The following is a 12,800-nucleotide window of genomic DNA, read 5'->3' on the forward strand; positions in this document are numbered from 1 at the left end:
GGCTGAAATGAGCCTAGGATCAACTGAGCCTAGGAAGTCTAGACTGCAGTGAACCGTGATCACACCACTGCACTCCAGCGGGGGCGGGCAACAGAGCAAGACTGTCTCAAAAAAAAATTTTTTTTTTAAATAAGCAACTAGAAGTATTGTGTTGCCCAGCCTGGAGTGCAGTGGCACAATTTCGGCTCACTGCGACCTCCACCTCCTGGGTTCAAATGATTCTCCTGCCTCAGCCTCCCAAGTAGCTGGGGTTACAGGCCACTTCCACCACACCTGGCTAACTTTTCTATTTTTATTAGAGACTGGGTTTCGCCATGTTGGCCAGGCTGGTCTCAAACTCCTGACCTCAGGTGATCCACCGTCCTCTGCCTCCCAAAGCGTTGGGATTACAGGCGTGAGCTACCATGCCTGGCCAAGAGCTCTTAATTCAGAGTTTAAAATGCCTAGGAGGCTGGGCGCTGTGGCTCATGCCTATAATCCCAGCACTTTGGGAGGCCAAAGCAGGTGGATTATTTGAGATCAGGAGTTCGAGACCAATCTGGCCAACATGGTGAAACCCCATCTCTACTAAAAATATAAAAATTAGCTGGGCAATAGTGGGACGTGCCTGTAATCCCAGCTACACAGGAGGCTGAGGCAGGAGAATCACTTGAGCCTGCAAGGCGGAGGTTGTGGTGAGCCAAGATCATGCCAGTGCGCACCAGTCTGGGCGACAGAGTGAGACCCTGTCTCAAAAACAAACAAAAAATGCCATTGGAAAGTAATTACAATTGAACTTTTCCCAATTAAGTATCTGTAGTTTACACTTTGTTGAAATGACAGTATTTTGTAGAAGATTGAGCTCGTGTCTTGAAATTACTTCTAGTTGCTTATTTAAAAAAAATTTTTTTTTTTTGAGACAGTCTCGCTCTGTTGCCCAGGCTAGAGTACAATGGCGCAATCTCAGCTCACTACAACCTCCGCCTCCTAGGTTCTAGCAATTCTTCTGCCTCAGCCTCCGAGTTGCTGGGACTACAGGCGCGTGCCACTGCGTCCAGCTAATTTTTGTATTTTTAGTAGAGATGGGGTTTCACCATGTTGGCCAGGCTGGTCTCGAACTCTTGACCTCAGGTGATCCACCTCGGCCTCCCAAGGTGCCGGGATCACAGGCGTGAGCCACCACACCTAGCCTATTTTTAAAATGTTTTAGGAATTAAATACTTATTATGTTCTTGACACAGCTCAAGAGAATATAGAGTTTTTATTCTTATGGCTTTTTCTTTGGTGAGAGAAGCAAGACAAACATGTGAATTAGAAAAGGAGAGTCACCTTCCAGATCATAGCGATGGAGTATAAACTGCATTCCCCACCTCACAGGGTAGAGCTAGAAACAGTGAACAAGGCAGTCTTTGAGACTGTATACACTTTGGCACACAAGCCCCGCTCTGTCCAGTTTCGGTTGGATGCCATGCAATCCTGTGGTCTGTCTCTCAGTGTTTTAGAATGGGAAAGCTCTTTGGAGGTTTCCTCTAGAGCTTTCTAGAGGAGCAGAGTTAATTCTTATGGCTCCAAGAATCGATAGAGGGGAAAGAGAAAGCCAAAGCAGCTGAATGTCAAATATCCAGATCCAGGCAGTAGCTAGTGGCAGACCACAGGATGGGCAAGGCATGCTTCTTTCCGCTAAGATCTATAGCCAGGCCCCCACCACGCATCATTCAGTCCTCTTTCCCACCAAGGCCATGTCTTCCCCCACCTTGCCTACCCCTGTATCAGTAGCATGAAGTGTTCACCGTTGCAGCCACCAGCCCTGTGAAGCCATGTGTGGTGAAAGGAGTGCCCTGGCATCGGGCATATGTGATCCCAACAAGCTCTTCTGCTGGCCTAGTTTGTGACCTTGGATAATCCCTGTTAAATGTCCAGACATAGATTCCACAATTGTAGAATGAGAATAACTCCTTCTCTGGATTGCTGTGAAGATTGGTGTGATAACATACGACAGAGCTTCTAGGATGGCACCTGGCAGAGAGGTGCTTGCCATATGTTAATTCTCTTCCCCCTTTGCAGAAATAGCTGCGTATTTGGGTTGGGTCCCTCTTGCTGCCCTACAGCTTAGCAGACAACATGGCAGGTCAGCATTCTTCAAGGGAGATCTCATTCCTCGCCCTTTCCTATCCATTTTTAATTGTGACCTTATTAACACTACCATTTTGTCTATGAAAAGATGAATATGGCTACTCTCAAGTTCATAATTCTGTTTGATAGCATTCATTGACATTAGTGTGTGATTTGCCTGATAATCGATGTCTTGACTAATGGAAATATTTGTAAACCTTCTATCATGAATCCATAACTGACTTATTCTTAATTACAATCAGCTGCTGATTTGGCAACTGTGTATGTAAATTTGCCCAGATTTCAGGGAGTACATTTCACAAATGGAAAGAAGATGGCTCAGCAGCTGTCATTTCTCCAGCTTTGCATTAATTTACTGTTTGCCAGCTTGGGTTAATTTCTCGTTTTGGCAAGAGCTAAATATCTCATTCTCTTTTCTGTCCTCATATCCTTTTTCTTATCTTTTTATGATAATTTCATCCTGCCCAGATAGTATTCGTGTTGTTTATTTGGAGAGAGCCGGTGGTTCAGTTTTTTTTCCCATGTGTGAATTGAGTTTCATCAGTAAGTATTAAGTAGCATTTTGGCCTCAATAGAAATGATAAAATAAGTCAGGACAGAGTTACAGCCGTGAGAAGTGACACTTTAGTTGGAGAGAGAGAACTTAGATTCCTGAAATATTGAAATAATCCTATTGAAAACAACAGGGAGATAAAAATCATCCATTATTAGATTAGAAAATAAAGCTGTGTACCGAAGGAGTAATAGGAATGTACAGGTGAGAGTGTTTCACATTTAACAAATTTTTTTTTTTTGAGACAGAGTTTCATTCTTTCACCCAGGCTGGAGTGCAGTGGTGCAGTCTTGGCTCACTGCAACCTCCGCCTCCCGGGTCAAGTGATTCTCCTGCCTCAGCCTCCTTAGTAGCTGTGATTACAGGTGCCCACCACCACACCTGGCTAATTTTTATATTTTTAGTAGAGATGGGGTTTCGCCATGTTGGCCAGCCTGGTCTCAAACTCCTAACCTCAGGTGATCTGCCAGCCTCAGCCTCCCAAAGTGCTGGGATTACAGCCGTGAGCCACCATGCCTGGTAGCAAAATGTGTTTTTGCATTTCATTCACAACAGTCATGAAGTGGGGTTGATCCTTAGACATACAAGTGGAAAACTGAGGCTTAGGGACATTGAATGGCTTACCTAGGGTCAAAGCACTTCTAAATGACAAAGTCTGGAGGTCAGGTCTTCAGACTTCATATGGAAAGCTTTTATCTGTATCCTATTCCGTCTCTCTCACTGCAATTAAAATAAAAGAAATGTGTTCGATTAGAGGTCTGGGGAGGTCACATGGAAAAAGAGTGGACCCAACTAGGTCTGATTTGGGTTGATGAAGAATAGGCAAGACTTACCCCAAGCCCAGATAACACACTTGACAAGTGTGGCATCTGTGGATACAAAAAACCACTAATGGTAATGAAGCATCTTTTAAACTTCTTAAAATTTCAACTCATAATAAGAAATACACTTTACATTTCAGTGTATTATGCAGTAACATAACTTTGTGCCAAAACAAAATTTCATGAACCAGTAATTAAATATATACAGTATACCAATTTATGCTATTTTAGTTGTTTAAAAAATGCCAGCCATGATGCAGCAAGAGATTGTTGACCATGCTTTGAATCTCAGACACCAGACGATAAGGTTCCCATGGTGCCTAGTAGTAACAGGTGATGCTGAATAGATAAGGGGCTAGGCTGCAGGGATGTGAAGTGCCAGGACTGGCCAGGTAGACAGAATGGGGTGAAAGTTCTTTTACCACCAAATACGCAACCTTTTTGAAAGGTTTTCAACCTATCACTCAGGCAGACTTTCATCATGGTAATGTACAGAAGGGAAAATTATAAATGTTAAGTTTGGGTAATATGAGAGTTTTAAAAAATTCCTTTAGTTATATATTACATTTGCATTGGAAAGTATTACATATTTTGAAAGTACTGTTAATGCTTTTTGATCCTTTGCTGTTTTTAAAGGAAAATGATGCTGCTGCTCTATGAAGAAGGCCTCCGGGTTGTCATACACACCTCCAACCTCATCCATGCTGACTGGCACCAGAAAACTCAAGGGTTCGTAGGGGCCTGCTCACTTCCTGGCAGTGTGTGTGCTGGGAAAGGTCAAAAGCCAGAACATTCGCTTTATTCTTTTTTCTATTTTTTTTAATTGTAAAAATAGCACACATGGCCTAGAAAAGGAGTTGTATGCAGAAAAAGTTACTGTATTCTTTTACTACCTGCCCTATTCTCCCTTCTTGGAGTAACCAGTGTTAACAGGAGCATCATCATCCACAGCTACCTCTATGGTACATGTGAACATACATTACTATTTACACACAGTAGTGTCTTCTTAGTTTTTAGAGAAGTGGCATCATATACACTCTACAGATAAGTAGAGGGAACAGCACACGCAGAGGATCTGAGGCAGAAAAGGGGTTACAGAATGAAAGAACTGAACCCATTGTTTTCCCAGTAGGATTTACCAGATAGCTTTTGTGATTTCTCCTTGCTCATGTACTCACCTGTATTTTTGTTTGCCGCTTCCCAAACAGGAATCAAAGGAAAAGTTAGGGTAGGGCCTGGTCATGTTAATAGTGTGCTAAATATTTCCCCACTCCCCTAGTTGGTGTGTTTTCTTTGAAACAAATTTAAGCTGGTGTCTTTTTAGAGCCTTTAGTGTGTTAATGAAGTTGTGAATCTCCAAGAGAAGAATTGAATATGAAAGCTTTTCTGAACTTTATAAACTACTAACCCTCTGTACTTGGTGCACATATGCTAGATCCAGGTTTTGATCCCCTTTTCAAGAGGGGTTTGCTTTTTAAAAGGGATTTTTAGGGATTTGCTCAAATCAAGTTCAGCTATTCTTGATTATGACTAACTTTAATTTTCTTTTATTGAAGCCATTTTGCACATCTCTTCCTGTCCTAGAGAAGAGCTGGTTAACAAACAGTCTTCTGCGTTGGGAGAAACTCGGACGTTTGTCTAGCATCATATCTGGGTTCACGTTTTCTCTGTCATCCTCCTCTGCCTCACCCTGCCCCATATCATTGCCTAGCTTGGGCTAGAACTCCTAATTGGAGTGTATTACGTTTAGCTAAGCTCTGCTGAGCCCAGGTTACATCGTTGTTTGTTTGTTTGAGACGGTCTCACTCTGTCACCCGGGTTAGAATGCTGTGATATGATCACGGCTCACTGCAACCCCAGCCTCCTGGGCCCAGGTGATCCTCCCACCTCAGCCTTCTGGGTAACGGGGACTGCAGGCATGCACCACCACACCTGGCTAACTTTCTGTATTTTTTGTAGAGACAAGGTTTTGCCTAGTTGCCCAGGCTGGTCTCGAACTTCTGGGCTCAAGCGATCCGCCCGCCTCAGCCTCCCAAAGTGCTGAGATTATAGGCGTGAACCACTGTGCCCGGCCCCAAATTACATCTTAGTGTGAGCTAAAATAACTTTCCAGCTTCCTTCAACAGGTCTTGCTTCAACCCGAGTGCGCTGTGCAGGACAAATGTAATCTCTTTCCCTTAAGGCAGTCCTTCAGAGTTTGAAAGGGAGTCTTGTCTCTGAGCCTCACATCTCTTGTTCCCTCCCCACTCCCTTGCCCCACCATAGCATGTGGCTTTGAGCCCCCTAGCCGTAATTCCTGGTAGTTTTTCTATAAACACGTTACAGTTTTTCAGTATCCCACTTAAAATATGCTTTTCAGAATGAAGTGTGGCTCTGACTGGTCCAGGGTTGAGGGGATAGCTGCTCTGTCTCTAAGTCTCAGCTGTAGCACTTTCTTGATCTACTAAATTTATGGTTAACTATGCCTTTGGTACCCCAAGAGCTTCTAAGCCAGCTCTCCTGAGCTGCCAGATTGGGTGTGGAGATTCATGTAGCCCTAACAAAAGGAAATGAGATTAATGTAGCTTGTTCCCATGAAACAATAATTAATGTTACTAAAGGGATTTCTCAAGTTAGCGCTCAGCCTCACACGGTTCCAAGAATCCCACCCTGGGCCTCCAGCTCGTTCTGAAGTTGGAAGCTTAGCTTACAGGCAGTAGTACCTTTTTGGGATTCTCTGGGGTGGTTGCTAGGAGGGAAGAGGCAGGGGTAAGGGCTTGGGTGTTCCTTTTATTTAAAAAAATATTTTTTAATTTAAAATTTTAGAAAACTTACTGACTAGGTAGGAACGGTTCAAAACTCAGAAAGTACCAAGACTGTGAAATCTTCCTCTAGCAGCCATCCTCGTGTGGGATCCTATTATTTCATGCTTGGTCTATATTCTACTCTCTAATACTTTGCATTTCATGTTGTTTAGGGTAATTTTAAAACTTTTGAAAGCAGTTTTTGTGTATAATCTCACTTCATAATTGGTCCGTGGTTCTGCTAATCCCCTTCAGCTGCCTGATGGTTCACCTGTTGATTTCTCACTTTCAAAATTAGAACGAGAGTTGCATTCAAAGCTCACAGTAAAAAAAATAAAATAAAATTATTTGGCTCATTATAATAATTTTCTCATCTTATTTTGTGACGTGTTAAAAATGCCTCATATCTCAGCATCTTAGTTTAGAAAGTCATTTGTCTTCTTTCTCATCCTGAACTCAGCTGTGAGTGAATCTCTGATCCCGGGGGAGCCTCACTCGCCTGGAAACTTTGAGGTGCTATTGCAAGGGGGAGGTCCTCCACGTCTATCCAGCCCAACCTGGTCATTTTACACATGGAGGCAAAGGCCCAGAGAGGTCACAGGGCTTACCCAAAATGGTATAGTCAGCTAGCCAATCTGGGTCCAGAACCTGGGCTCCAGCCCTCGTCACACCATGCTACCTCCTGTGCTAAGTGCCTCCCCAGGGTGGGAAGCAGGGGTATGAAATGCCCCTTGCTAGAAACTTGCAGAAGATGCGCTGCCAAGAGTCTTTGCAGTTCTGGATGACTTCTGCCCTGTTGGCCTGCATCTTGCCAGTCTCCTTCAGGGGCTGCCAGGCGAAAGAGAAATTAGGCAGTTTCTCTTTCAGCTTAATAGATAGAACCCAGGGTGGGGAAAAGGGGAGTAGCCACAGAAGGGGAAAAATGTAACACCTGATACTTTTGACTGCTCCTGTAAGTCATTGCTTTGCAACAGCCCAGTGAGGCAGCCCTGTTAACGCCACTTTTTTGCATTTGAAGAAACTGAAGCACAAAAGGTTTGAAGCCATTTTAGTAATCTACTGTGAAGCAGTTTATAGAAGGATTGGGATTAGATATGGTTTTTTCTATTTACAGATATAATGTAGAAGTTTTGGCAAAGAGCACTGTTTTCCTCTGGGGAAAAAGAATTAATGAAAGATGTCTATTATGCTTCTTCAGTGAATTAAGTGTTTGAAAGTTTGAGGTTATTGTAATGTCACTGAATGTGATACTTAATCCAGGCACCAAAAAGTATAAGACATAAAAATATGCTGCTATAGCACCTACATTGTGAAAATGGGTTTGTTGATTGAAAATAGATTTTTCACATACACTTTTGGTATAGATAACACAATTCTTATTTCACATTTGGCTGAAGAGCTGCATTGGTGCAGACAAGGGCAAATTCTTGCTGGGATTACCACTAGTAGCATGAATTTGCTCTAACTGTTAAGAGTAGAATTCTTAACTCCTACCATCAAGTCTTAGAAAGCAATATATAGGTGCAGAGGTAATAGGAGGAATAAGGAAGGTTTGGCAAGTGAGAGGGAGCATGGAGGGATGTGGGTTGGAAGAAGTGGGCAGAGCCCAGGTCTTACTGAATCTTAAATTCATGGCAAGGCATTCAGGAATAATTCTGAATGTGATGGGAAGCCATTGGAGTAGTGTGCTCACATTTATGTTTCGTGTTTCCTAAAATTACTTACCATGTGGAGACACCAAGAATTCACCTCTTTCTTAGAATGAAGGCGTAATCGATACAGAGATCACTGTCATCAGTTGTGTGCCTGACTGTTAAAGGTTATTTTTTTTAATTCCAGAATATGGTTGAGCCCCTTATACCCACGAATTGTTGATGGAACCCACAAATCTGGAGAGTCGACAACACATTTTAAAGCTGATCTCATCAGTTACTTGATGGCTTATAATGCCCCTTCTCTCAAGGAGTGGATAGATACCATCCACGAGCACGATCTCTCCGAAACGAAGTATGTGCCAACTTACCAATTTGGGGTGCTTATGATAGGTTCATACCTTGCGAGCCTCATGAGGTCTGGAATGCAGGGGCCTGGAAAGAGATGGGGTGAAATCTAGCCAAGCTTCAGGACGTGATGAGGGGATGAACAGATTCTATCACATCTGTATCTCGTGGTTCTCAGGCATGAAAGTGACAGCCAGTGAATCTTCATGTTTACCTTAGCCTCCCACTGGGGTACTCTCACAATTATTGAGTTCTTTGTCTGATACTTTACATCTTGTAGGTGTTCCATCATTAGTTGATTTGCTTGAAAAATGAATTTGAGAGTCAATTCAAGAAAATGGGTTGGCTCTTGAATCATTTCTTGATTATATTAGTTTTCATGTGTATTTTGTCTTTTTTTTTTTTTTTTTTTTTTGGTGCCCGAAGCACATCACTATGTTTTATAACTTGTGTTTTTATGTTTTTTAGTGTTTATCTTATTGGTTCAACCCCAGGACGCTTTCAAGGAAGTCAAAAAGATAATTGGGGACATTTTAGACTTAGGAAGGTAACAGAACTTTTACTATTTTAACATTTTTTAAAAATTTAATGTATATTCTCTCTTTTAAAATAATTTTATATTTTGATGCAGCTTCACAATATTTCTGCACAATTCTGGGCAAATAGGTACTTGATAAATTGATAATTATAGTTCTTAGTAATTACTGCTTTTTAATGTGTTTTGCCTCTTTTATAGCTATAGGCTATTAATGGCATAAATATACTCTAGTTTTTATTTGTAATAAAGATAGAGGCTTCCTATTCATACACATATTATAGCTTTTGATTATTCAGCATATCAAGTTTTAAGATATAAATTCAACAAACAGAAAATGTTGAGTAAAGACTACAACTGAGCTATATTTTGATTATTAAACCAGTGCCCTTAATAAAACTAATTACAAAAATAATACTTGCTGCTGATATGAAAATACACAAAGAAAGGTCATAAAATAAAATAAGTTGAAGATTAAAGTTTTTTTCATCTCTTTTTAGGTGGTTTACTGACCTTAATAAATTCCCTGGCCAGGCGTGGTGGCTCATGTCTGTAATCCCAGCATTTTGGGAGGCTGAGACAGGCAGATCACAGCCCGTCAGGAGTTTGAGACCAGCCTGACCAACGTGGTGAAACCCCGTCTCCACTAAAAATACAAAAATTAGCCGGGCATGGTGGCGAGCACCTGTAATCCCAGCTACTCGGGAGGCCGAGGCAGGAGAATCACTTGAACCCAGGAGGCGGAGATTGCAGTGAGCTGAGACTGCGCCATTGCACTCCAGCCTGGGCGATAGAGCGAGACTCCATCTCAAAAAAATAAATAAGTTCCCTAAAGTGGCTTTCTTTAAAGCCTTAACCTCTTATTCTGTAAACTATTTAAAATGTAAGAATTTTCCCTTGATTAATGAAACTTTTTATTTTAATTTCCTTTTGTGAAATGAGATCACAACTTAAAGCAGGCAGGATCTTGTGAAGACATCTTTTATGTCTTGGCCTTGAGAGGAAGTTGAGCACATTGGCCTGTGCCCAGCCTTGGAGGCAGATATCCATAGCTGGGTTCAAACCCTGCTTTGTTATCTACAAGCCATGTGACCTTGACTTATTCCTTAACATACATCACTTGTCATCTATGAAGTGGACATAATAATAGTACTTCCCTCTGGTGATTGTGAGGGTTAAATGAAATGATGAATATAAAACAGTACAGGGTACATGGTAAGTCTTCAGTGCACATACACGGTTGTTTGTGGCCTAATGTCTAATGGTTTAGATAGGCTAGATAATAGCACGTATTGTGTGTGATCACCATCTGATACTGGAAGTTCAACTATATGTTAAAGAGTTTTCAAACCACTTTTTACACGCAGTTGCTTATGTTGCGCCACAGCTTTCTTCCAGGAAGGCAGGCTGGTGATTAGGTGCCTGTTTCCACTGAAGTGTAAATCTAAGCCCGAGACTTGTCCAGGATAGGGTGGCCCTTCAGGGGCTGAGCACTGCAATAGAAACTGGGTGTTGTAAGTTGTCGGTTCAGCTCTGTTCCCTACACCATGCTGTACCCAAGGTGGACATGGAAACTTTGGGCTTTTTGGGAAGTGTATATGTAAGTATTAATGCCTAAGCTGTGTTAAAGAAAATAATACATATTAAACAACACATCAGTCAGAATATGAGCTACAGTTTATTTTTCTGCTCTCTCCAGCCCTCTAGGTAGGCATTCAGCACATATTTAAGTGGATAAGGTTTCCAAATATTTTCTGAATTGTTTCTGCAGCTTTGCATAATTACCAAAGCAGGAAATGCAGATCAGTCTTCTGCAGTGTTTTAGCTGGTATGTGTATGTAAATATTCTCTTTTATGTTTAGACCATCACAGCTGCCTGGAGCTCAAGTGTTAAACTATGAATGTTAAACCTCTTTCAAATGATAGGAGTCAAAATATGTAATCCTTCTAGGTATGGTTTAAATGTCAGTAGCAAAAAACTCACTTTGTTTCCTCTGCTGTCACACTACAACAGTCAACACAGAAAACTGTGACCAAATATGTGTGGGGTTTTCCTCATACACAAAGCAGGGGACACCAGCTGAGTGTCCTCTAGTTCACTTCAATTCTTATGCTGTCTTCCTGGAGATGTATAAAGAAAGTCACTTTAAAGAAAGTCATGGTATAAAGAAAGTGACTTTTTATTCCAAAGCTGGCTTAGAGGAATAAGTACAGGCTTCCTGTCTTAAGGGTACTGCTTTGCTCTTGGCGCAGAAAGTGGACAGTTTTAAAAGGGGGCCTAGCATGAATGGCACGCAGAGGAGGAAGCAAGCAGGTGGATACTTCCTTACTTTCTGCCTTCTCTACCAGGCAGTCCATTTGGTCTCTTCCTGGGCAGAACTAGGTTGTAAAGATGGCCGAAACTCTCCAGGTGGGAGAGTTTCTTAGTGGGCATACTTTGGGTTGTAAATTTACTGCTGTCCCTCAAGGCAGTGCCCTGGTGGGAGAAAGTTCTGCTCTGGAGCTTCTAAGCACAAAGTTAGATGAACTTGCCCTGTAGGGAGTGGCTGCTAAAGGAAAAGTAAAAGGTTATAATTGCATTTCTAAAGGGCTAAGTAGGAAGTGGGGAAGGAGTTGGGGGGAACAGTGAAAAGAGAAAAGTAGGAAAAAAATAATTGAAAAAATACTTTTTTTTTTTTTTAAAGAAATATGGGGGTAGCCTCAGATCCCATAGATTAAGGGCTCCATCCCACAAGATTGTCCCTCTCCCTCAGACACCCGTTGCAAGTCTGGGCCTCCAGAACTTCTGGCTGACCAGCTTCAAGTTGAGGTTCCCGTGATCCTCTCTTTGGGTTTGATTAATTTGCTAGAGCAGCTCACTGAACTCGGGGAAACACGTAATGTTTACTGGCTTATTATAAAGGATACAGATGAAGAGATGCATAGAGCAAGGTATAGGGAAGGGGCACAGAGCTTTCATGCCCTCTCTGGGTGCACCACCACTGTCCAGCAGCCTGCAGGTGTTCAGCTGTCAGAAAGCTCCCTAAACCCTGTCCTTTTGGGTTTTTAATGGAGGCTTCATTACATAGGCATGGTTGATTACATCACTGGCCACTGGTGATCAGCTCAACCTTTAGCCCCTCCTATCCCTGGAGGTTGGGGGGTTGTGCCAAAAGTCCCAGTCTTCTAATTATGCCTTGGTCTTTATCGTGACCAGCCCCCATCCTGAAGTTACCTAGGGTCTGCCTGCCATCAGTCTCATTAATATACAGAAAGACATCACATTGGAAATCCCAAGGATTTTAGTAGTTGCATGCCAGGAAACAGGGATGAAGACCAAATACATATTTCATAGTATCAAAGGTGCATTAAACAATTGTGATTTCAAGTAAAAAATCTAATTTCATATGACAAGTTGGTGGTTTATCTGAAATTTCTACTGAAATGGGCCTTTTTAAACTTTTTAAATCTGTTTTTGCTTTTAGCACAAATCAAAGAATTTTGGAAAGGAGAACTTCTGTCCATCTACTCCATTAAAAATATGTTTTTAGTATTTAAAAAAAAATTCCCAAAGAAGAAAAAATGTATATGTGTGGGTATGAAATTGATCATTAGTATTTTCAGCTTTTCTTGTTAATTAGGCATTCCAAGAGCAGAAAACTGTTTTCAGGTATTACAGCCTTTCTGTTAAGATTATTTGAGTCACGTTAACATTCATTTTTATTCTTTCCCAGCTTCTGAAAGACCATGCCTCATCCATACCTAATGCAGAGTCCTGGCCTGTCGTGGGTCAGTTTTCAAGCATTGGCTCCTTGGGAGCTGATGAATCAAAGTGGTTATGTTCTGAGTTTAAAGAGAGCATGCTGACACTGGGGAAGGAAAGCAAGACTCCAGGAAAAAGCTCTGTCCCTCTTTACTTGGTGAGTTCTCGTTCTCATTGAGGTCGTTTACTTTTATTCTCTACACAGGAGAAGAATTGAAAATTGGTCCTCTTTGTAATGGAGAGATGTTTTATTC

The 12,800-nt window shown here is 41.8% G+C and overlaps 1 protein-coding gene across 2 annotated transcripts in view; it reads left to right on the top strand.

Annotated features, from left to right (window-relative positions):
- TDP1 (tyrosyl-DNA phosphodiesterase 1) overlaps positions 1-12,800 on the top strand; it is an 88,589-nt gene that overhangs the window by 20,645 nt on the left and 55,144 nt on the right. For both annotated transcript variants that reach the window (XM_011974306.1, XM_011974307.1), the window contains 4 exons: positions 4,123-4,215; positions 8,109-8,276; positions 8,738-8,816; positions 12,518-12,703. In XM_011974306.1, coding sequence (XP_011829696.1) covers positions 4,123-4,215; positions 8,109-8,276; positions 8,738-8,816; positions 12,518-12,703 — 526 coding nt within the window. The remainder of the gene's footprint in view (positions 1-4,122; positions 4,216-8,108; positions 8,277-8,737; positions 8,817-12,517; positions 12,704-12,800) is intronic.

The sequence above is a fragment of the Mandrillus leucophaeus genome, unplaced genomic scaffold, assembly GCF_000951045.1.
Source record: "Mandrillus leucophaeus isolate KB7577 unplaced genomic scaffold, Mleu.le_1.0 Scaffold144, whole genome shotgun sequence".
NCBI classification, from domain to species: domain Eukaryota; kingdom Metazoa; phylum Chordata; class Mammalia; order Primates; family Cercopithecidae; genus Mandrillus; species Mandrillus leucophaeus.